Source organism: Mustela nigripes, chromosome 8, assembly GCF_022355385.1.
Source record: "Mustela nigripes isolate SB6536 chromosome 8, MUSNIG.SB6536, whole genome shotgun sequence".
Taxonomy (NCBI): domain Eukaryota; kingdom Metazoa; phylum Chordata; class Mammalia; order Carnivora; family Mustelidae; genus Mustela; species Mustela nigripes.
The window spans coordinates 41,557,961-41,584,153 of NC_081564.1; the positions used below are offsets into that span (position 1 = coordinate 41,557,961).

At 42.3% G+C, this 26,193-nt stretch overlaps 1 protein-coding gene across 1 annotated transcript; it reads right to left on the bottom strand.

Annotated features, from left to right (window-relative positions):
- Positions 1-1,685: 1,685 nt before the first annotated feature.
- On the bottom strand, positions 1,686-6,976 carry ADCYAP1 (adenylate cyclase activating polypeptide 1). Its single transcript, XM_059410028.1, is given in 6 exon segments — positions 1,686-2,053; positions 3,211-3,309; positions 3,761-3,892; positions 5,935-6,045; positions 6,353-6,644; positions 6,843-6,976. Coding segments are annotated over 6 exon segments (957 nt in total). The 5' UTR covers position 6,976; the 3' UTR covers positions 1,686-1,863.
- Between the last annotated feature and the right edge of the window lie 19,217 nt (positions 6,977-26,193).

Consider the following 26,193-nt stretch of genomic DNA (forward strand, 5'->3'; position numbering starts at 1 on the left):
CCCGCCTGGGAATGCAAATCCAATTCTGTTTTCTTTGATTTATGACTTCATACCGAATCAAATCCGTAAAGGAAAAGGAAAGGTCCTTTAAACTTTACAAGCTAATGTTTAATCTTTTCTTGTTCTCTTTTTCTTTTTCTCCGAAAGAATCTGTGCCTGAATTTGGGGAGTTTGGCTGGTTTGCCTGTTGTAGCTTGATCTGGTTGCTGGGTGTAGGTTCTTTTGTTTATAGAGATTACTCACATGTTCAAGGAATTGATAGGAAACAGACAGACATGCCTTCTGTAGCCAAGAAAGGATACAAGGGGGAGGTTCTCAGGGTCTGTTGGAGCTTGCTTACCTCACTCTTGACCACAAATATAAGATAGTACTCATACATATGAAGATGAGGTTTAAATGATTTATCAGTTAGTAAAACTGAGCAAAATGTGAACACTACACATTCTAATATGACAAAGGTTGGTTTTATGAAATAAATTTTACTAAGCAATAAGCCATAATGTAGAAAAATACATTTTACCTACAAACTCAATAAACAAGAAACAAAGGGTTCATATTTAGAGCATAATTACTTAGTGGTAACTACACAGGGATTCCTAAACTTTACAATAGGTACTTGCACCAAACAACAAAAAGCATTCACAAGTTTAAGAGAAGTGAGTGAAAAATGTAAACGGTACTTCAACAGTGCAAGAGGGTGAGAAAGAGTCTTCAGAAAATCACAAAAGAAAAGTGTGACTCCTACAGAGCTGGGTTCAAAGGGGAGCATCCTGGTCATTTCACAAGATGAGAAATATTGACAGCACTGGAGAAAAACACATTGTACTTTGCATCCATTTCCAATATCCAGCGCCCAAAGTCAGTCAGGCAGGGGACCTACAGTGGGACTCAGCTTACCCTCAGCGTCCCAGACCTGGGGCAGCTCCAAACCAGTCCCTCTCCAGGGTCCTCCTCTGACTGCCTTATGCTCTGCCTCTTCCAATATACCTACATTTCCTTCACTCTGTTCCATTTGCCCTAACCTTGGGATATCGAGTTTCCTGCAAGTACAGAGAAGGGAGATTTTTCTACCAAGTCTCCCTTTTCTGTACAACCCACCAACACTTCCCCCAGGGAGTGATGTGAATTCTGGGGAGAAGCACAATTTGGATTGAGCTGTTGTTTTTATCAGGAGAATTTCCTTCTGGGCTGAGAGTCTGAAGAGAGACAAGTACACATAAAAGTAGAATCAAAGAAAGCAGAAGTACTGGAATTGCCATCCAGCGAGGGGACAAAAGGGGACAGTCCTAGTTGAGTTCAGCTGGGACTGTAGCAGCCTGCCCCAGAGACTCTCTAGGAAAGAATGCCCTTCAGCAATTCTCCCAAATCATTACCTCCAAATCTCCCTGGAGCAGGGCATCATTATGTACAGTAGCAAATGATCAGTATTAATATCTTCAGGCCTGTCGTGGATAAAAATACTATCCTTTTAATTCCATTTTACAAAAATAGGAGTAATATTCAAAACAATGATTGTCTATTTTTCTACTTATTTTATATAAAAACATAAACAGCTCAGGCGAATTTTCAATCCTTGTGCACACTCTGTATGAACTGCTGTCTTTTATACCTATATATATTCGTAATATATATATTTGTAATATATATATATTAATAATTGGTCCACAAAGTATATCTGTGCATTCTCTAGTGCTTTGTAAAAAGAAAAAACAATATTATTATCAAAATATTCATTTAATGGCTTTACTTCATACATAAATACATGTTTGGATAGAACACATGAGCGATGACTGTTCAGTCAGTTGGGAAAGTGACTTTTCATTGTGTCAGGATTGTATACACAAGGTAGCTGATAACTCATCGCTACAAATACGCTATTCGGCGTCCTTTGTTTTTAACCCTTTGTTTATACCTTTTCCCTAGGACGGCCGCCAAGTATTTCTTGACTGCCATTTGTTTCCGGTAGCGACTGTAGCTGTCGGTGAAGATTCCGTCTGAGTGGCGCTTGGAGAGAGGCTCCGAGTCGTCCTCTGCGCCGCCGCCTAGGCTCCCACTGCAAGGAAAGGGGTCGGGAAGAGGGTGGCGGGGCGGGAGACACAGATTCAATAGCTGCGGGGAGCAGGTGGGCCCCACCCCACGCGGGAGCCTTCAGGGAAGGCACAGCTCTCATCGCCCACCGCGCCGCCTTCCTCTGCCAGTAAGCAGCTGGAGGGGAGGGCTGTGATGTAAACCCCTCATCCCGCCCTCCCCACCGAGGCTTTCCTGGCACTAAATCCTTACAGAAGGGACCCGGGATGAGGTCCGGGCCAAGGGCAGGCGTGCTTCACGCCCACCCTCTCTCCAGATGCTGCTCCTTGAGATTTGACCAACAGCGCTTTTGCGCTAAATTGTCCTGTTCATCCCTCCGACCCCCCATCCCCACCCCCACCCCCGCCAAAGAAAATAACCAAAAAGCCCCAAGAGCCACGTTGGCTGCTGCCTGGGAGTTTAACATCGATCCTGCAATTCCTAGTCAGACATGGGCACTCCTCCCTTCCGCACGCTAAGTTGAAACACGTGATGATAATAATATAAGTCGACAGGCTGTAGGCAATATTTTTCATCACATGAATTATTCATTGCGAAAAATGTAATCTGTTTCCCCATGGGCTTTATTAAAATGTTGCCTTCTGCTCAGAGATGCTCCACGCAAGCCCTGTGCTCTGGGTTTGTCTGGCACGCGCAAGAACTGTTTGTTTCCCCGACCAAATTTGAGGATTTGTTGGTTTCGATATGAATTTACAGAAAAAGAAATGTTTGTTTGTTTGTTTGTTTGTTTGTTTTTTAAGTCACCCTTAGAAATTATAGCAAATCGTCCCGCGAAGCTCGAAGGTTTTCAGTCACTCGGGGCGGACGGAGGTGAGGCGGGGAGGGAAGAAGGCTATTTGGTTTTTCTTCGTTTTTAAATTCAAAACGGATCAAACTCCCCAGTTTCTCTGCCTTCTCCTTGCCTTTTGCCGCTCATAACTGACCAAACTTCAAGTGCTGGATGAGAACCTCCGCCAGGGACCGCCGGCTGGCCCCGAAGACCCCGCGGCGCAGACGCACCCTCGGGCCCACGCGCACGCACGGACGCAGAAGCGGCACCGCCCACCCCGCGCGCGCTCGCACGGACACCCACCCCGGAGCGCGCGCTGTCCTGCGGCGCTTAACTCTTTCGCAAACTCTTACCCCAGGCCCTTGGCCATGAGTGTCTGCAGGTATTTCCTGGCGGACAGCTGGTCCAGTACTTTGCGGTAGGCCTTGTTAAGGATCTCTTGGGCGACATCTCTAACGGGGAGGCAAAGCGAGCGCCCAGGGTCACTGACTGTCCCCAAGAGGCAGCCCCAGGTCCCCAGCTAGGCACGCACGCGCCTCGGCGCTCCGGATGGCTGACGGGACACGCCCCGGAGGCGCAGAATTCGCGGATTACTCTTTTGGGATGTTCCCGCGACTGACTGTTAGGAACGGGAGTCCCTGCTGCCCTCCGGGGATGCCAGGCATGGAGTCTGGATGAGGCGCGCACTCCCGGCCACTCCTTGGGCAACAGATCTTTGGGTCCCACGCGACCCTCATAGCCACACAGACCGGCCCGCTACTAACTTTTTGTCGCTCTCACGGGTATCAGCCAGAGAGAGGAGAGGCTTGGGGGTTTTTATGAAAAACAGCCTATTCGGTGGGCCACCACCCTTCTCCTCCCGCCCCCTCAGTCCCGGGCCGTAGCCGAGGCCGCGCGTGGTACCTCTTCTCCGCGGGGTAGTAGAGCGCGTAGGCGTCGCGCAGCGCGGAGGCGGGGCTTCCGAGGCTAGGAGGGTCGGAGTCATAGAAGTCCTGCAGCGGGTTTCCGTCCTCGTCGTACACCTCGTCCTCCGGCCTGCCGGGGTAGCCCGGGGGCAGAAGGAGTGGTCAGTACAGGTCTCTCCCCGGCTCTGCCAGGACCCCGAGAAAGGGGCTTGCACTGATTTTCCTTCATTCTAAAGATTCCTCCCACGGAGAATTGCCACTTCTTCCGGCATGGGGGAGGGGGTAGAGGTAAGGCGAAAGAAAGTACACCCAAGAGAAATTCCCTATCCCTCCTAATTGCTCTCCGACCGGTCCTCTCGCGGATAAAGGGTCAGCCTTCAGGGCCCTAAGAAGCCCAGACGTCTGTGCCGACACCCTACACCTCCCCACAGAAAAGGATCTTACCTCCCCCACCCTCCACGGGCCTGACTCCTGAGCCACCCCAAACAAGCAGCCACGGGCGGGGACGAGAAAGGTCTTCAGAGACAAGACTCTGGCCAACGTGAAGACCCGATAGGGGAGGCCCAGAGCAAAACAGAAGAAGGGTGGATGGGTGGGGTGTGCCGCGGCCAACTCCGCCAGCCACCCCCACCCAGCCTCTGAGCCCAGGGGAGCCCTTCCCCGCGCAGATGTAGGTCACGGAGAACCTCCGACTTCTATTTTGGGCGGAAGAGGATCTGGCAGGAACATGAGTAATAGATGCCCCTAAACTTAGCCTGTTTGGCCGTGGCTCATTCTGTGGCATGTCGGCGCACTCTGGTGCTCCTCGCCCAAGGAAAGTGCCAGGCACTCAGGTCTTTTAAAATTGCTGGGAGTGAAATAGGGCTTTTAGGTCCGCTAAAAAAAAAAATAGTTCGCGCCAATCTGTTAGGGATGTTGGGTCGGCGGAAAGGGAAAGGGTCAACAGGAGACCGAGAGCCAACAGGAACACCGCGGTCTTGAAGTCGCCCTTGCCTAGCGCCTCTATCCTTGATACAGGACGGGGAGAGATGAGCTAAAACGCAAAACCTCCTCGCTTTGGGCCGTTGGAGAGACTCGGAACGCGGCCAGGACAAGTAGCGCCCAGCTTCCCAGAGTCCCCGGGTCTTTCTGGCCACTCTTATCCCTGCCCCGTGCCCAGATGCTGGAATGCTAATACTGAAGTCAGAACACATCTCTCGGGTCAGCGGCCGCTAACGGCGACCTTTCCTGGGCACGGCTTGGAGAAGCAGCTTAGCCGGCAGAAGGCGCGCTCCTAGCTGCTGGGAGTCCGGAGCAAGGCGAAGCGCCGAAGCTGCGCTGCAAAGGGAGCTTCCACTCTCCGGCGACCACCCCGGGACTTTGGGGTTGCCTAAGGAACCTGGCAGTGCCAACCGATTGAAACCAGGGGTTAAGAAAAAAGCCAGGTTACTCCAGCCTCGGGCTAGCAAGGTTGTCCTGGTCCTACCTGCCTGCCGGCTTTCTCTCCCTCCTTCCTTTCATGCGTTTCATCCGTTTCTCCCCCTTCCCAAGACTCATTCTTGTCCTTCCTTCTCTCAAAACGCTTTTCCTCAACCATACCCGGCCAACAGTCCCCCTCCCCAAGACAGTTTGAGACTCAAATTGCAGTTGGAAAACGTATCACTTGAGAGAAAGCTCTTCCAGGGGAAAGAATTCGAATTGAAGTGAAAGGGAGATCAGAGGAGAGAGAGGGAGACCCCGCCCCGAGAGTCCAGAACAAGCTGTAACAAAGCGAAGTCCACGGGAGCTTCACGCTCAAGCCTCTCCAACCTGGCTGCGGGCACCAGAGAAGTAGTTCTCCTAACTCAAGCTAAGAATAGGGAAAAGAAGTCAATCTCCCGGCCGGGCCCTGCCCCCTACCGCGGGCGGGGCTGGGGGAGGGGAGGTTTCTCCAGCCCGCTGAAGCTCCCTTGCTCTACCCGGGGTCCTAGGCGGCCGCGGGCTGGGGGAGGGGCGCTGAGCCGCAGTGGAGCCTGCCCCGACCTTGCACGGAGCCGGGGCCAAGGACCCAAGGCCGGACCTAGGCTGACAGCGGCGTACTGGGAGCCAGTGGGGAGACCATCATAGCCGGGACCGCGGAACTGCAGGAGGACAACCACGAAGAAGTGTTAGGGGAAGCTAAGCCTCAGCTCAGCCCAGGCGGCCAGCACCTACCTGATTCCAGGGAACCGGAGTCCTGCGGCGGCAGGTGAGCAGTAGACACTGCTGTGCATTATTATCCCATAGACCAGGAGGGCCAGCCTCGCTCCGCTACACATGGCCATTCTGCGCAGAAGGGGAAAGAGGGCATACAGCTGTCAGAACGCCCCTGCCCTTTCACCCGCCAACCCCAAGAAACTCCCCGAACTAGGGGAGGGACAGAGCAAAGCACCGGTTGAAAACCGCTGAATGACAGCCCGTGCGTGCCCTGCCACTTCCCTCTCGCTATAGTTAGAAAAACATATATATGTATATACCTAGTGCCCGCTTAACTCGCCAAACCTGGTGCGGAGGAAAGCTAATTCGTCCCCTGATGCTGGTGAAAGAATCAGCAAACAAGTCGTTTGATTTGGTAAGATATTTTCCCCCTTACCATTCAACTCTTACCACTGCTAGGAGAGGGTTTGTTGCCAAGTAGGACGGCGGGCAAAGGGCTCCTCCAAGTTTCTGCGCTGGAGTCACAACCCAAGAGGCATCACCGTCTGGCGTTAGTGTCTGAGAAGCCGCAGGAAAGAGCAGGAGCAGCAGGAGGAGCTGGAGGACTTGTTTGCTGAGGCCGGTATTCTGTTCAAAAGTTTGCAGACGCACGGAACTAGGAGGAAGCGTGACACCGAGGCAAGGGGGCGAGGAGAGAGATGGGGAAGGAAGAAAGAGGAGGCGAGGAGCTGAAGTGGGGGTTGGAGACAAAGGGGTCTAAGTCCACCAGGAGAAAGAACTAAGTGATTAAGGAAAAGAGGTAAAGTCAAAGAAGTAGAGAAGGAAGAGGGAGGGCCCCGAGCTCGGCAGGCGTCTGTTGCAACCGCCTGGTCAGGCAGTTGTGCAAGTCGGCAGCGCCTTCTCTGCTGTGAGGTCCCCCTGGCTGCGTCTGAAGCTGCGGCTTCTGCTGCTGGTGCTGCCGGTGGTTACAGAGGTGACCGGCCCTCTGCTCCTATTTATATGTGCAGTTACCAGAAATCTATCTGAACGTGGATTTAGAAGAGCCTTCTTTGTCAACATCTGTCTGCCTATGGCCTTTAAGTACAGAATATTTTGTTGCACTGTTGCGCTCCGATTTTTATTCATGGAATGACTTCCTTTTTTTTTTTCCCCAGTCACGTAATGATCGGGTATCAGAAAAAGACGTCAGCATCCTAGTCCCTCAAGGAACATATTAACTATTCTGTGCTGTCCTCTTGGATGATAAGATCCGGAGTCATCGACTTCTCATAAACACCTTTCACTCATACAATCCAATTTTTAAGAAGTGCAATTATTTTGATGGTTTTCAGTTTTAGCCATTTCTCAAGAATGGGTAAAGAATTCATAGAATCTAAAGGATGGTGAAAGTTATGTTTTTAATTATGTCCATACAATTTCTCTTTACTCTTCATCAAGCCCCAGCAATCAGAGCTCTGGTCTCTGGAATTAAGCACCATCAACCTCTCCTATTAATAAATTTAATTTAGATCTCCTAATTTCTTGCGTATGTTCTTTTAGATAGACAATTAAATGTGGAAGTCGTTTTGTTTTTAAAGGGAAGTCTTGGAGGATTTTCAGTAAATCGCTAATGAGTCTGGCTGTCGTTGACAGTCTGGCTATGAGTAGATTGATTAGAGTTAAAGCTGCATCCGGTGGGTGGCCTGTGGAGCTGTCCAAGCTCTGAGTGCTGAACTCTGGTCGCAGATGCTACAAACATTGAAAATTACCATTGGTTTAATTTTTCACCAGAGCCTCTAAATCTGAAGATTTGGTGCTGATACTATTAATGTAACAATTCACTGTCCAAGTCTCCCCACTGTTCAGATACGTTCCCCCTTTGCAGTATCCATGAATGCCCTTAATGCTGAGAACAGTCAGATCCTGCCTACATTTGAGTAAAGAGCTTTCTGTTTCCTGTTAGTCCTGGTTTGTAGATCTCTAGGTGGCCTATTTGAACACCTTCACACTTTCTTGGCTTTTACTGATTTCAAAGATTGAAACTGTGAAATTGTACTTTCCACAGAAATTGAAATTTTAAAAATTTGGGAGTGAGAAATACATTATTCTCCTTTATTTACAACTTGGGTTCTGTTTGGAGAAATACAGACAGATTGGGAAAGCGTGAGGATTCCCAGTACAAGTTTACTTGCTGAGGGTTTCTAACGGGAATCCCTCCATTGGGAACCGTTAATTTTTTTTTAGCTGAAAATGACGTGGGAAGAGGAAAGCAATAAGAGAAGACTACAGCCACCCGGAGGCTTTCAAGCCCCTGGGAAATTTAAGAAGATTCCTAAATTTCTACTCCAGTAAGAGAAAATCCAGCCTATTTCTTTTTATTGCTTAGAGGAAATAGAACCATCAATAATCATTAGTGTGCATTCTAATTATTTGGGTCTTAAACAAAACTTAGAGGAAATGGCAACTTGGTGGGAATATGTCCTATTATAATTTGGAGCTAACTTTTAAATAAGCTATATTAGTTTTGCATGCTTTTTCTAAGACAAAATTATGTTTCTCATTCAAAATTTCCTTAACTACTTTCTTATTTGAGATCTAATATTCCCGTCAAGAAGACAAAAGTTTTGCTCATTCCTGGTCATGAATTAGAAGCTACTCGCTTCATTTTACCTTTTTCCTGGGGATACTCCAGATTGCCTGCCTGCAATAAAGCTATGAACCATAACTACTTAGGGATGTATCTCTTTGTCTCCAGTGCATATGTTCACCTTTTTATGTTGCAATGTTTACATGCATATGTTCCGTGCTCAGCTCTGCCTCTGGAGTAAATTCGCACACAAAGAGCCCTCTGTGAACACGACCAACCGGATAATCAAGCAGGGACGTCTTTCTTACTAAAGCACCCAAAGCTATTACCGACTGTGACTTTTCTGTCTTCCTCCTTGCTTCGCGTCAAAGGTGAACCCGATTAAAATCCTTACTCTTCCATCCCACGCGAATTCCGAAATGAGTTCAATCTGTAGAAATATTTGAAAATTTCCAAGACTCCCTGCACAAATTCACTACTCAACTTTAGTAAAGGGAGCCACCATGTGGGGAGAATGTTGACTTCATGGCCTATCAGAAGGAAAACCACAAAGACCATTAACTTCGTGGGGCGGGTGACGGACTACTGGCTCCATGGCCCGCAGGAATCTTAACTGTGCCCTGGTTTACAAGGGCTGTGCCACTTCCACTCCGTTCAGCTTAGGTACGCGCGGAACTCGGTGCCCACCACTCCGAAATTGATGGCCTTGAGGCCTGAACCCATTTGCGAAAGTGAAAGACTAAGCAAAGAAATCATTTTGAGATTCTTGGTCACTGATCTCCCAGAAAATCAAGCTTCCAAGACCCACCCGTTGCTCGGCACACTCGAAAGACCCGCCCAGCCCCGGACCCACAGCTTCCTGAGGGAATCGAGCCCGGAACAGAGCTGTCCCACAGATCTTTTGGGGCCACTGATGGTCTCTGATTAGGAGAATTTGGCGTCCTTCCCAGCAAGGAAGCTTTCCTTTTCTCGAAAGTTCTGGCCTGGGTCCTTGAGCCCGGGGATACCGGGAAGATTGCGGAAGGGGAGGAACTAGAAGCTCAGGACCGGACTCCAAAACTGCGAAAGTCTGTGATTGCATCCCCACGTCGCCAAATCCTCCCTCATGAGCTAGGCTCCTGCTTTCTATTGGATGGAGGCAAATACGGGGCAACCGATGTCTCAAAGACCAAAACTACCCCCAAGCCCTCCCTGAAAGTAGTAATTTGCCGTTAATGTCGTGGAATATTCTAACTCAGAGAATTAACTAACGCTGCTGTCGGGGGAGGGGGAGGGGGAGGGGGAGGGCTTTGTGTCTCAGGAGCGGCGAAAAAAAGAGGTGCATCAGGTAAAATGCGAAGCTGGCAAGGCCCAGAGCCACCCCGACAAGCACTGACGAGGCGTCCTGGCGGAGACCACTTAGGGAAACTACCGCTGGTACGGACCAGTTCATTGCAAATGCAGACATCGATCTGGCTTAAAGCGAGGCCTGGGGCCTAAGCGGATTGTGGAAGGACCCTCACCTAAAGCATCCTTTCTGGGAGAAGGGGAGAGAGGAGCGAGGGGCAGAGGAGAATCGGGTCAGGACAGGGCACGACAAGGGGGAGAACCTTCCAATTTTACCCTGCTCGAACCCTGTTTCTCTCCTAAAGATTTTTACTTCTTCCTAAGGCGACTGAGGTTAAGAGGGAGAGAGGAATCTTCAGATATCCTGTATATAACTGAAAATGACAAGGGAGTAAAGGGAAGAAAAGAAAAGTTAGAGTTTCCTTCCAGTTAACAGATAACACAAAAGAATGTCAAGTACGACCCCACCAGAGGTAGTAGAATTCCCAGGCAGCAACTGTTTCTTCCCAGGCTGTGGAAGCAAAGACTGGCATACTAGACTAGACTGCAACCACATCTCCTTCGAAAAGCAATTGCAACCATGGAATTCTTCCCAGGGGTAGGTTTCTCCCGTGTCCTCTGAGAACGGGAGGGACAGAAGGCATCACTCTGGGGCTGTGCCTCCATCTACCTAGCACAGGCTATTTGACAATATTTGTCAAAAATGAACAAAGACCCTGAACTTCAAACCTCTAATATATTAACTAATATATATGCTTAAGCATAATAAGGTGCTTTTTATCCTGTTTGTCCTTAAAATAAGAAAACAGAGCTTTGGGTCTTGAAATGGTGAATCCTCGCTACAAGTCAAACTAACACTTGCCTGAATTGTTTTTTCTGGTCACTCGACACAGCTGTCTTTGCTGAAGTTTCAAGCCTTGAAACCTCGGTGAACACTCAAAGAATGGTTTAGCCCTTGAAAAGATGAGTTTTTGTATCCAAATGAGAGAGCTATGTCTAGTATATTTACTGAGCGTTTGAATTTGAAGATGATTTCACAACATTAGCAAATAGCTTGCACAGCCAAGACTTCTTACCCTAGGAACGGAGTCTTCCTTTTATGGCTATGTAACCCTCCCTCATTGCCCTGTACCTCCACCATCCCCATCACCTACCCTCACTGATTTTTTTTTTTTAAAATCATACGAAAGGACATGTTTGCACAAAGCATCTTCATTAATTCCTAGTATAAATAATAGTAAATCTTATTGGAAAAGTCTTATACTCTCATTCTATTCATTTCTATCCACTACTTAGCCTAAGAACCAGCCTATCGTAAACCTATTCAGTGAACAAGTTTGATGCGAAACGTCATTCCCTCTTATCAGTGACCAAAGCAAATTACAAACTGTATTCAATTTCACTCTAAACTTTTTCTCTTCTGACTCTTCCAGAAAATGTGATGATTAATGACTCACTTCATCCCAATTACACCTGTAGGGAAACCCAAATGTTCTGCAGCAGAACATCATGACCATCACTTACCGGACTGCCTGCATCATGGCCCTCTGAACACACCATGAAGTAAGAAGCTGATGAGCTTACCAATAATGTGTCACAAGTTCTCTGACCTTCAAAATTTAGTGCCTCACAAACTTGAAAATAACCAGGAAGCCTTTCCAAGCCACATGAGCAAAAGCCTCTCTCTCTAATTCAAGAACAGAATTGCATATTCACAGAGCCAAGGAATTTTGTTGGTTTTTTAAAACAAAGCAGACACTCAAGAAGCAAAAACTAGGATCTAAGCTTTGCTGCAGGTTTAGATGATTTTAACTGTTTCACGTATATGGCTCTTCTAAGACCTTATTCTCTAAATGTTTTTTTACTGGGTACCAAAAATACATACCCCAGACTTCACTGTGCAGCATCTGTCATATTCTCCTGAGATTTCCAGAACATGTCCTCATAAAAGACAAAAATGATAGTCTTCTCTCTACTTCAGTCTAAATCTTCTGATCACATAAGGCTTATTTGCAGGAAGAAAAGCTTGGAGAGGATCCAGGAAACCCAATATCCTAAATGAGTTTTTGTGACAGCTTCTGAAAATGTTGGAAGGAAGATCTGTGTACAAAATAAAACAAGGTTTTTATGTGTAAATCAAAAAAAGGATAATGTTCTATGAGTTCATAGCATCAAACCTCTGTTCCCTTGGATTAGACTCAGCCTTATCTATCTGTGAGTATAGTCTTCTTTGTAATAATTCTGGAACCTTTGTTTTTCATTTATCCTTATTACTAGCACTTTTGTGGTAATGATTATAACTCTGCAAAGACTTTTTAACTAATCTTTCTCTCCACCCAAATATACACAGGCATGATTTTGTTTTAAGTTATCATCTGCTTGGAATATGATTATATTTGCCATGAGTTTCCTATTTTAAAACTTCAATTATTATTGCTTTGTATACTTTTAAATTCTTCCTTCCAATGGGGCTGCATGATTTTGTTACTCATCAGGTAACAACAGCAATAATAACTATTTAGTTAACACATACTGTGCTAAATACATGATCAGTTATTTCCTTCACCTTCAAACAATCTCTTTTCTAGATTCTATTATTATTCCATTTTACAGATGGGAAGCTAAGTGTAGAGTGGTTAGGTTACATAACCGAAGACACACAGCTTGAATCTCTGTAATGTAAATTCAATTCTCAATGACTCCAGACAGTCTTAATGATTTAGTAAATTATATTTGTTTACACATTTATTTTCTCTGTGGTTATAATGCAAACAATTTATTTAATATGAGCTTTAATCTGTGACTTGGCTCAACTAAGATGAAAATGATTTCTTATTAATTTTCAAATTAAACATTATGCTTCATATAATAGGAGTCAAATGCTTTTAACACAATACAAACTGGTTAAGTTAGACTACCAACTTTGCTTTACAGAATAGATATGCTTCTAAAAATATGTGCATTAACAGTGCATGTATCCTTATTTATACATATCAAATTGTTGAAAAGGTAAAAAATACTGCCATCGTAAATCATTATTTAAAAATGATTTCATACCTAGAATGTAGCAAAAGTTTCAGTGACTTGTTTAAGTAAAAAAAAAAAGTATTACTTTTGTAAGATTACCATTTAGTAGCTATAACATCATCATATGTTATTAAATCATCATGTAATTCAATACCACAGAAACTTTATGACTGCCAGTGAGCCAAGCATTTTGTGAGTCAAATGTGATGATATATATAAAAATGTTTTACAAACAGTAGATCCTCCTTCTTTGATAGCAGTGACAAGCTGTGTGTTAGCAAACAATTTCCCATTTAATCCTTTTATTGCCCTGGGAAGTAGATAAGATACTATTATTCCTATTTTTACTAATGGGTAAACCAAGACCCTTAGAAGTGAATTAACTTGCCAAGGCACACTGCTAACAAAGTACAAAGTCCGCTTTCCAGCCCAGGGCTAGCTATTTCCAAAGTTACTGTGCTTCCTACTTCCATTTGACCTCCCTGTTATTACTGTATAATTACCATTATTATTAAAGGGAAAAGAGGCATCAGCTTTCATAAAAGCATATGATTATTTAACAAAACATGAATTTTAAGGAAGTAGTTTGAACAATTTTTCTTTGTGTTTCTTGAAATTTTCAAATAAGTGAAGAGGTTATGTGTATCATTTTTAAGAGCATTTTTAAAGAAATAAATAATGAATAAGGTTGTACCACAGGTATTAAAAATGTGATAAAGTTACAGCAATTAAAACAGTGTGGTGCTGGTGAAATAATAGATCAAAGGAATAAATATCAAGTGTATAAAGAAATAAACACTATTATGTTATTCCCAGCAGAAAGAGTACTGGGACAACTGACTATCTACTTGCACAAAAAAGAAAAATTAGATTGCTATTTCCTATCCTACAACAACATCAAACATATTGATATGGAGTAAATTTTTTAATGTAAATCACAAAAATACTAGAAAAATATATAAATAATTTTAGGATTGGAAAGGAAAGACTGACAATTTTTTTTAAGGATTTTATTTATTTACTCGACAGAGATCAGGCAGGCAGAGAGAAAGAGGAGGAAGCAGGCTCCCTGCTGAGCATAGAGCCCATAGAGCCCAACGTGGGGCAGATCCCAGGACCCTGAGGTCATGACCTGAACCAGAGGCAGAAGCCCCAACCCACTGAGCTGCCCAGGCCCCCCAAGACTGACAATTTGAAAGAAACCAAAAAGAAAGAGATTGAGAAATTGACTAAAATATTGTTTAAATTTCTCTGTGTTAAAAGAAAAAGTACAAATAAAATTAAATAGCACATGAAAACTTGGGGGAAATGCTGCCATTATTTATGAAAAATAAGGAATTTAATTTTTCAAAATATAAAGAATTTACATCACCCAGTGCTCATCCCAACAAGTATACTTCTTAATCCTGATCGCCTATTTAATCCACCCTCTGACCCCACCCCCGCCACCATCCCCCACCCCAGCTCTGGTAACCATCAATTTGCTCTTGTAGTTGAGAGGTTGTTTCTTGGTTTGTCTCTCTCTTTTTTTCCCGTTGTTTTGTTTCTTAAATTCCATATGTGAGTGAAATCGTATGGTATTTGTTTTTCTCTGACTTATTTCACTTAGCATAATACTCTCTAGCTCCATCCGCATCATTGCAAATGGCAAGATTTCATTCTTTTTTTTTATGGCTGAATAACATTCCATTGTATATATATACCATTTCTTAAAGCATTCAGCCGTTGATTGACACTTGGGCTGCTTCCATAGCTTGGCTATTGTAAATAATGTTGCTATAAACATAGGGGTGTTTTTGTATCCTTTGGGTATTTAAATACCCAGTAATGTAATTGCTGGATCATGGGCTAGTTCTATTTTTAACTTTTTGAGATACCTCCATATTGTTTTCCACAGTGGCTGCCCCAATTTACATTCCCACCAACAGTGCACAAGGGTGCCTTTTTCTCCATATCCTTGCCAACACCTGCCTTTTTTTTTTTTAATGTTGATTTTAACCATTCTTTCAGGTGTGAAGTGATATCTCATTGTGGTTTTGATTGCATTTCCCTGATGGTGAGTGATGATGAACATCTTTTCATGTGTCTGTTGGCCATCTGTATGTCTTTGGAGAAATGTCTGTTCATGTCTACTGCCCATTTTATAATTGGATTATTTGATTTGGGGGTGTTGAGTTTATACACCTGAAACTAATGTAAACTGTAAATAAATAAATAAAGTTACACTTACACCAAAGAAAAGAAAAAAAATAAATCCCATATTAAAAAAAAAAAAAAAAGAAAGAAATGAGTCATTAAGTACAGCATGTGTCTTTTGAAGGTAGGAATATAAAATGGACACAATTTAAACCACCAAAATAATGTCATAGTTTTTACTTTAAATAGTCATATATCTTTTGAAAAAAATTAAGAGAAGGAACGAAAATATGTATAGTCATTTATTTTTATAAATAATTACTGTTTCTGGTTCCTTTATCCCTTCTAATAATTCATGGATCACCAAACTAGAGTCCCTGTGCTAAATCAAACCCATTGCTTGTTTTTGTATGGCCTGTGCACTAAGAATAGTTTTTATATTTTTAAATGATTAAGGGGAAAAAATCAATTGAAGAATATTTTTGTGATGTGAAAATTATATGAAAATAAACTTCAGTGTCCATAATAAAGTTTTATTGGAACATAAAAAAAATCTACATAAGGAACTTACAAATCCATAAAGAAAGGACAATCACACATACATGCAATGTTGTTAAAGGATATAAAAAGGGCAATTTTGCAAAGTTAGAAATATGAATGGCAAACAAATTTGCACAAAATTTTTCTTTTTGCAAATGGATGGATGTCCCAGTATCTTATACTTTCCAATGAAAAATTACATGATAGTGTTTATTTCCTTACATTTACGCACTTTATGTTTATTCCTTCAACCTATTCTATGTAGCACAAATGGCCCTACAAATACAAATTAAAATGTCATTTTTTAATTTACCAAAATGGAATGATTTTTTTTTATATTCTATTATGTTGTATTGTCAAATGTGCCAGAAAATATGTGCTCTCAAGCACTGCTGGCAGGAGAATAAATTGATTCAGCTTTTCCAGAGAATAGTTTGTCAATTATGTGGAAATTTGACCCACTGATTTTACTTCTAAAAATTTATTCTGAGGAAATAAGCATGTACCTATCCAAAGATTAGCTGCAACCCTATTTACAGCACCATTGACTATGATAAGGAGCATTTAAAACAACCATACAGTGTCCCATAAAAGGGGATTGATTAAATTTCCCTTAGTACATCCCTACAACAGAACATCGTTTCTGTTGTAAATGATGAAATGTGATGCTGTAGAAAAATCTTTAATGGCATGAAAAGATGCTCATACTATGTTGTTAAAAAGAGAAAGAGAGCAGATTATAAATCCACCTGTACAATTCAATACCAATTTTGTAAAAAACACTTATACGTAAGCATCTGGAAGGACATACACCAAAGCATTAACAATGTTCATCACCAAGGTTAGAATCATGAAGGGGATCATGATCGTGGATATTTTAAATTTTCTTTTTGTGCTTATCCATTCTTTTTCTTAAAAGTTTTTTAGGGGTGCCTGGGTGGCTCAGTCGTTAAGCGTCTGCCTTCAGCTCAGGTCATGATCCCAATGTCCTGGGATCCAGTGCTGTATCAGCTCCCTGCTCAGCGGGAGACTGCTTCTCCTTCTCCAGTTCCCCCATGCTTGTGTTCCCTCTCTTGCTCTCTCAATCTATCATAAATGAATAAAATCTTTAAAAACAATAATTTTTAAATAGGTATACATATATGTGTATAAAATAAGAAAAACATGTATGAGATCTATTTTTTTTAAGATTTAATTTATTTATTTGACAGAAAGAGATCACAAGTAGGCAGAGAGAGAGGAGAAAGGAAGCAGGTTCCCTGCTGAGCAGACAGCATGATGCGGGGCTCGATCCCAGAACCCTGGGATCATGATCTGAGCCGAAGGCAGAAGGTTAACCCACTGAGCCACCCAGGAGGCCCATATGAGATTTATTATTAAATACAATGCTTGGCTTTTCTTTATACATTTCCAATATACGTATACTTCCTCTTTGTCAAAATTTCTTTTATCTCATACTGAGCTAAGCATCAATTTGATTCTTCTCATCATGGAGGTCTGATCTATGACTTCCACTAGAAAGTTAATGGCAAATCAGGACAGAACGAAGCATAGAACCAAGACAACATATTGTAGAAGTAACTGGAGCAAAGGCAGGTGGAAGAAGAAACATAGCAGAGGGGAAAGCCAAGCAGCGCAGCCATCAACAATGACCATGTTCTGTGTATATATCAAATTTTCTCATGTTAAGTCATTACTGATAAGATTAATTGAATGTTTTAAATTAGATTTGTGCTGAGTGAGGGTGAACAGTATCTAGGAATTATAGTTTATCCTACATTATTCAGAGGTGGATCATCTAACTTGTGTGTAAATCAGAATTTGGCTCCTTTATGATCCAAGTCTATCATCACATTTTGTGAGACCAAGGAGGCTCAGACACTTAATTGTCTTCTGACCTTCCCCCTCTTTATAAAGTATATCCTTTCCATGCCAGGTTTCAGGGCTGGTTATTATCAGGTCTGAACAATATCTAGCAAACAGGATTGGTCAGGTGCCATGTTTGAGGCACCATTAGCCATAATTTTCAAGAGATGGTGTTACGGATTGAATTATGTCTTCCAAAAAATACCTATTGAAATCATCACCTCCCAGTACCCCAGAATGTAATCTTTTTTGAAAATAGGGTGTTTGCAGATGTTGTAAAGTTAAGACGGGGTCATTGGGGAGTCTCTAATTTAACAGAACTGATGTCCTTATAACACAGGGAAGATTTGGATGGGGACACACATTTGCACAAAGAGAAGATTATGTGAAGAGACATAAGGAGAATGCCATGTGACGATTAGAGTGATACCATCACAAGCCAAGAAATATCTAGGTTTCTAGAAGCTGGAAGAAGCAAGGAAGGCTCCTTCTGCTAAAGGTTTCAGCAGGAAGATGTCCCTGCTAACACCTTGACTTAGACTTCTAACTTCTGGAACTGGAAGACAATAAATCTCTGTTGTTTTGAACCACCCAGTTTGTGACACTTTGTGATGGCAGCCCTAGGAAACTAAGGCAGGAGGTATCATTCCCTTTTCAAAAAAAAAAAAAAAAAAAAAAGGCAGCAGTTCTCAGAGAACGATGGAAAATATGGAAGAGCCCTTTAATGAACTGCTGTAAAGCTAATCACAAAGAATGAAGGATCTGGTCCTGCCTCCGTCTGCCCGCAAAACCTCCACCTGTTTTGTGCTTATACCTTCACCTTCGGCTTCCATTTTGCCATCATTTTCCATCTTTAAACTGGGATGAAATTCTAGTCTCCCTCACAGGATTACTGCACAGCATTAATATATTAAAGCATTTTGGAAAGCACTTTGAGAAGAAAGGGAGTCCATAAATACAACAGAACCAGGTAAAGTGACAATCATAATAAACTTGCTGAACAGAAGTGGCTACAGGGCCTAAGAGATGCAGCAATTGTTAACTCCATCTAATGCTTTATAAATGGATTGCAATCTTATGATACTTCTTAGTGTGTTAAAACAACAAATTACTGTGCCACCTTAATCCAGGGTATGCAGACAGGGTAAGCTTTGTAGAGCTGTCTGTGTGGTTTACATACCTTAGGGCAACAGGATGTGATGGTCACTCCCTAAAGGTCCTCATAACAGACTGTGCCAGGAAAGCAAGTGTTTTACTAAATAAATAAAATCTCTTTAGGAAAACTGCATGCCTCAGAGCAATAGGCAGAGGACAAAAGAAGGAGGCCGCAGGACCTTTCAAACAGAGCACCAGAGAACACTGAAACACACAGGTTCTCAATATAGTGAAAGACAGTCCTCTACAAAGTCAGCTTCACTCTGAAGGCAGGGTCATTCATCTTCCCTCTCAAAATGCCTCTACTATAGGGATAAACACATATTTTAGAGTAGGAAAGATTTTTGCCTGTTCTCTTTCACTGTAGCCTAAAGTTGAACAAACTTTTATATTTAGAAGGAAGCCCTCCAAAAATGTGATGCAGATATCCCAACTCTTGAGCTAAAGGAACTCAGAAAATTACATAAAACTCTAACTATGTGGTACTACATATAGCGGCACACAAAGAAACAGGAATTTGAGGGCCACATATATGACGTATATGCAGTCATAGTCAGTAGACCTCCGCCGCATCTACTGAAGCTAAATCAAAATAAAAATACCGCCAAGCTGGGCACCTGGGTGGTTCAGTCCATTATGCATCTGACTCTGGATCTCAGCTCGGGTCTTGATCTTACGGTCATGATTTCAATCGCCTCATTGGGTTCCACGTTGACTCCACTTAATAATAATTTAAAAAAAAAATTACCAAGTATTTGTCAATTAATGTCATGTGTAGAAAGGGCTAGAGAAGCCTAAGACATGTAAACTCTCTGCCACCAAGAAGTTTACAATCAAAGTAACTGGAATCAAAATGCATTTTTATAAGTTGTCTATTGAGTTCCTGGCATGGACAGAATGTGATCCCCAAAATTCATATGTTGAAGCCCACATCACCAATGTAATGGTATTGGAGGTGAAACTTCTAGGAGATAATTAGGTCATGAAAGTGGAATCCTTATAAGAAGAGACACAAGAGAGATGATCTCTCACTCTGCCATGTGAGGACACAGCAAGAAGGGAACCCTTTGCAAACCCGCCATGAAGAAAACCTTCACCAGGGGCACCTGGGTGGCTCAGTTGGTTAAGCAACTACCTTGGGCTCGCGTCATGATCCAAGGGTCCTGGGATCAAGCCCCATGTCGGTCTCCTTACTCAATGGAGAGACTGCTTCTCTCTCTCCCTCTGCCTGCTGCTATGCCAGCTTGTGCTCACTCTCTCTGTTAAATAAAATTTAAAAAAAAAAAAAAAAAAACTAAAAAAAGAAAGAAAGCAAGCAAGCAAGAAAAGCCCTGCCTTAACTTTGCAGGTCACCTTCAAAAAAAAAAAAAGGGAAGAAAACCCTCACCAGACACTGAATCTGCCAGTGCCTTAATCTTAGACTCCCCAGTCTTCCAAATTGTGAGAACTAAACGTCTGTCTGTCGAGCTACACAGTTTACAGTGTTCTGTCATAGAGCAGCCAAAACTAAGACAGCTCCTAAGTCAGATCCTCTCTACTTCTCCACTACTCTCTGTCAGAAAGTACCCATAGATGCACACAACTACCACAAATATGATTTGTTTGAAATCTCCCGCAAATATCGCAGTTAAAGAAATGGGCCTAGCAGGTAAGGCATTGCCATTCACAAGATTAACTGCTGTGCAGGCATGAATGTGAGGTACAGCAACTTTGCAAATCGTTTTTAAAAATCATGATGCTTACCTGTTCTAACAAAAAAAAATTAATTAAAAGCTAAAACGTGGGAAGAGAATGTTGAGAACCGTTGGTCTAGTACCTTGGTTTCAAATCAGTTAGAAATGGCAAAGGGTAGAGAAGTCTGTAAGAAGAGTTTAAACTCCATTTTATTTTAAATCATAATATGTGTAACTTCAGCTCCAAACTCATTTGTGTAAAGAGTTGTTTTTAGCTGATGGTTTTGAAGCTCTAGAAAATGGGCATGTCTGAATAGATGTGAAGGAGTTACAGGGGTTTTGTCCACAGCACCCTGAGTCTGAATATTTTAACCCATGGGATTCTTTTTTTTTTCCCAGCATAACAGTATTCATTATTTTTTCACCACACCCAGTGCTCCATGCAATCCGTGCCCTCTATAATACCCATCACCTGGTACCCCAACCTCCCCCCCTCGCCACTTCAAACCCCTCAGATTGTTTTTAGAGTCCATAGTCTCTCATGATTCACCTCCCCTTCCAATTTCCCCCAACTCCCTTCTCCTCTCTAACTCCCCATGTCCTCCATGCTATTTGTTATGCTCCACATATAAGTGAAACCATATGATAATTGACTCTCTCTGCTTGACTCTTATGCAGGTCAGATTCACCACAGCCCACCAATGGGAGTGTCCCCAGTATTCTGAACCAAAACAGTTTTAGAGTGTTAGAATTTTTTTTTTTTAAATGTTAAAGTTAGGAGAGCCCAAGTGGCTCAGTCATACAGCGTTAACCTTCAGCTCAGGTCATGATCTCAGGGGCTTGGAATCAAGCCCACATCAGACTCCTTCCTCAGCAGGGGGCCTGGATTCTCCCTGTCCCACTCCCCCCGGCTTGTGTTCCCTCTCTCACTGTGTCCCTCCCCATCAAATAAATAACAAAATCTTTTTTTTTTTTTTTTAAGAAAAAGAAAAAAAGGAGTAACCAGCTAATCTCATTATACTTGCTGGTTTGACAATGTTTTAAGATTTCAAATATATGGTTACCCAGAATCTTACTTCTTACAACTACTTGTTTGAGAGTATATGGTGGTCATAGTTTGCGAATCTTTCTTGCTGCATCATGCCATGGACTATCAATAGCCTCTTTGTCACTAGAAAGAGAGTCATTCATGCCTTTAAATCCAATCATATTACAGAACTAATCCCAGAAAACCCAAAACCAATTCAGAAAACTCATCCTTAAGATTCTGTTTCTCTAAAAATACTCTGGGAACCAAATATGTATCAGTCAAGGAAAACAGAAACAATCAAATAGATAAATAGATAGATACTATATAATATATATACTATATATTATAGAAGAGATAGATTTCAAGGAATGGGTTTATAGGACTGTGGGGGTTGGCAAGTCCAAAATCCATAGGGTAGGCTGAACACTCTCAGGCAAGAGCTGATATTGCAGTCTTTATTTTTTTTTTTAAATTTATTTATTTATTTTGAGAGAGAGAGAGTGCATAAAAGTGAGGGGGGGGCAGAGGGTGAGAGAGAAAAACTTCAGCAGATTCCCTGCTGAGCACAGAGCCTGACATACGGCTCAATCTCCAGATCCTGAGCTAGTGACCTGAGCCAACATCAAGAGTTAGATGCTTAATCAGCTGAGCCACCCAAGTGCCCCTGTTGCTTCAGTCTTAAAAGCAGAATTTCTTTTTCCTCAGAGAAACTACAGTTTTTGTTCTTAAAGCCTTTAACTGATTGAATGAAGCCCACCTACATTGCTAAAGATAATCTTCCTTACTTAACGTGAAGTAATTTTAGATGTTAACCCCATTTACAAAATACCTTCAGAGCAAAGACTTAATGTTTGATTGACTAACTGGGCACCATAGCCTAACCAAGCTGACCCATAAAACTATCATAATCTGTAATAATGACTTCTATTTTCATTATAATTACACAATCCCTTTGGTTATCCAACACAATTAGGACCTTGCAAACTTTGTCTAAATTATATTTTTTGCTTCCAGTCCTTCCAAAATCATGAAGAAATTAACACTTACATTTAATTTACATTATTTATTCATAGTTAAACACTACTTACAGAGTCAATGATTTCATATATAACAGCTCTACCACCAGGAATAAAAAAAAAAAAACTCTTAGTGGTTTGCAGATAATGTTCTGAAGACATTTATTTATAGCCAAGAATTGCCAGAAATAACAACCAAATTAATAACTAAATACAAAGCTTTTATTGCAAAGGAACAAAGCTAAAATAAATAGAAACTATCTGAAATTTTTCAACACACGAATGCATTGAGCTCTTATTTTTTTTTTTTAAAGATTTTATTTATTTATTTGACAGACAGAGATCACAAGTAGGCCGAGAGGCAGGCAGAGATAGAGAGAGAGAGAGAGGGAAGCAGGCTTCCTGCGGAGCAGAGAGCCCGATGCGGGGCTCGATCCCAGGACCCTGAGATCATGACCCGAGCGGAAGGCAGCAGCCCAAACCACTGAGCCACCCAGGCACCCCATGGAGCTCTTATTTAACTGAACAGTTATTACAATAATAACTAACAACCTGACATCTTTCAAGTCCCCTGGAGTTCTTGGCCCCTAAATCTGAGAAAGGAGAGAGAAATAGCCTGGCAATTCAGACTGTGTGGGAAGAAATAAAAAAGAAATCAATGAAAAATTATGGAAAAACATGGAGACATGTAGAAAATAATCTGATTCCATAGAAGGGAATGGATTTTTAGTCATAAACCAAATATGCAAAACTAGATTTTGTTTTCCTATCACTGAAGTAAATTTCATTTATTTCATTTACTGCTACCAGGCAGTATGGAAGCTCAGGATTTCCATATTATCTGATAGCAGAAAGTTAAATAGAATAATTTCTAGGTAAACTCTGTCAAATGAATGATTACTCAGTCATTCTGTGTTTTTTAGTCAGTCAATTCAGGACTTTTTTTTTTTTTTCCCAGGAAAATCCAGGGACATTTCCCAAGGTCTTAAGTGCCAGAGAACTTATGGAAGTACCTATACTTCACCAGGTAAGGTATCTGGTTCTTAATGGTTCTCTGTCTTCTGTGGGTATCTGCAGAGATAAAACTTACCTCATTGGGTCTTCAGTGGTGAACGTCTATTCCAGCTGTGGTATCTCATTCTAATGGTCCGTGCAACATCTGCTGACTGCTTTCTTTCACCATGATGTGCCTTCATTCATGTCTGGAGACAACTTCTGATCCATCAGCCTTTTCTCAGCCAGTCATAACCCTCTCTTGAGAGCATGGGGAATTTTCTAATGCTCTTCTGCACTCCTCCGGGTGGTCAGGGGATGCTGGAGGCAACCATTCTCTCATTCCCCACACTCTGCCCAGACCTTCCCTGCAGGTGTTTGTCACTGCCAAACCCTACGTTGGGAGGTGCTTCTCTATCAAGCTTAGATTTCTCCCCAAGTCTAGTTTGGGAAGGGATGCACTCACACACTCCTAGCCTACCTGGGGTATAATGTCATTACATGCACATGTACACACACACACACACACACACGTAGCCTGGGGAGAGGAGACAGGACCCTGGAGGCTTTTCACCAGTAATTAATTCTATTCTTGGCTATCATCGGAAAATTTACTTTTCCCACTAGCTCATCCACTTGGATGTGGGAATGGTACATGCCCAGACCCTTGCCTCAGTACTCAGAGACTTTTCTTGCTAATCCACTGTCTCTATGGGAGCAAATATAAAGATATTTTTATTAAGGTTATTTTTATTTTGGTTGTATCACCCTTTGCTCAAAAATAACAAAGTTTCACCAATACAAGGAATTGAAAGTTTTGGCCAAAAAGTGAAGGTGGAAGGAAACTTGGTTCTGGCTTTCATGCCACTCTAGTTAGAATATTCTAACAGAGAGATCACTATTGTTCCATGTTGACTATGTATATGCAATAGTGAGGCTTCCTTGCGTTTTATAATATCCAACAGGTTTTTATTTGAATTCAGGGCCCATTATGTTTTCTATAATTGGTCTTAGACAAGTTAGTTAACCTCTTTGAAACTTATCTCCCTCATTCCCCATACCTATCTCATGGAATTATTGTGGGAATTAATGAGATAACAACCGATAATGTTGGTTCCCTAATCAAATTGGGCAAAATTTTAAAGTCTCAGTCCATATAATCTTAACATAAACTGTTATATAAAAGCCAAGTTTCTCTGAAGATTAGGTGGTTAAGATAGTCACGATAAAATAATCATTTATCCAATAAGTTGCTTTTCACTTCTTTATTTTCAGTCTAAAATAACTGAATTGCTTTCTTTTTTTTTTTTAAGATTTTATTTATTTATTTGACAGACAGAGATCACAAGTAGGCAGAGAGGCAGGCGGGGGTGGGGGGAGCAGGCTCCCTGCTGAGCAGAGAGCCTGATGCGGGGCTCTATCCCAGGACCCTGGGATGACCTGAGCCGGAGGCAGAGGCTTTAACCCACTGAACCACCCAGGCGCCCCCGTTTTCTTATTTGAATGTCCAAATACTCAAAGCATGAGATTTCTTTAAATTTTTTGTTAGAAGGCCTGTATGTTTAAAGGGCAACATTTTCCATTATAAAAAACTACTGACAAGTGTCAGGGAAATCGTATGTAAATAAAAGCTCTATAGCAACTTTGTCATATTTAAGATCAGGAACCAGATTTCTACTCTATCACATAGTGCTAATAAGTGCTTCATCAACCTTTCTTATCCTTTCAAAATTATTGTATAGACCTCTTTCTACTGTAGAGATCTTCAGATGTTCATTCAACATAATTTCATAAATGTATTACTAATCTTAATATTGACTTTTTATTAAAATCCTTAATTAACCACAAAAAATGGCAAATTTTTAAAAAGATTTTATTTATTTGCGAGAGAAAGAGAGAGCATGAGCAGAGGGGAAGGGCAGAGAGAGAGGGAGAAGCAGACACCCTGCCTAACAGGGAGCCTGAGGCAGGACTTGCTCCCAAGACCCTGAGATCATGACCTGAGCCAAAGGCAGATGCTTAACCTACTAAGCCACCCAAGTGCCCTCCAAAAATGCTGTGTTATCCCCTCCCTCCAAAAAAAACACTGGCTATAAGATATCAGAACCAGGTAACTGTGTAAAAACTCATAATAAACTATATTTAGCCTACATCTCTTAGCTCTAGTCAAGACAACACTTTGAACAAGACAGATGATTGTCTATTCAGTGTGTAGCAACTTCCAGTGTCTAATTACCTTACCAAGGAAGGGATGTTCTTCTTACATCCACCTAAACTCCTCCTGCAGTGCCATTGTGATGCTAACTATCCGACAACCTGAAGTTAGCACAGACTTCACAGGTTAAGATCACAACCTCCTCCACAGCATCTTCACTTCAGACACAGCTACAAGGTCCGGAGTTCCCAGGCCTCCAAACTTCTTTCCAGCTGACTAAAAATTTGGAGGTTCCCACTACCCCCTCAGTTTAATAATTGGATAGGAAGACTCACAGGACTCAGGAAAGCACTACATTTATGATTTTTGTTTTATTACAAACGATGAGAATCAAGACCAGGTGAAAGAAGAAACCTGTCGGGTGAGGTCTGGGAAGCTTCCAAACACAGAAGCTCCATGTCCTCTCCTGCTGAGTCGGAACACATTACCTTCTTGTCCCATTGATAAAGTCACCATCTAAGAAGTTCATTCAACCTTGGTGTCCAGAGTTTTTACTGGGGTTTCATTAAGTAGACATGATTTATTGAGTGATTGGACATGTGACTGAATTTCATCTCCAGCCCCTCTTCCCTCTCCAGAGGTTATATTAATGACACCTGGCTCAAACCCTCTTTTAAAAAAAGAAAAGAAAAAAAAAGCTGCAACCCTCTAATTGCATGGTCAGTCTTTCCAGCATGGCCAGCCCCCACCGTGAAACTACCTAGCGGGCTACATTGAATCATCTCATTTGCATA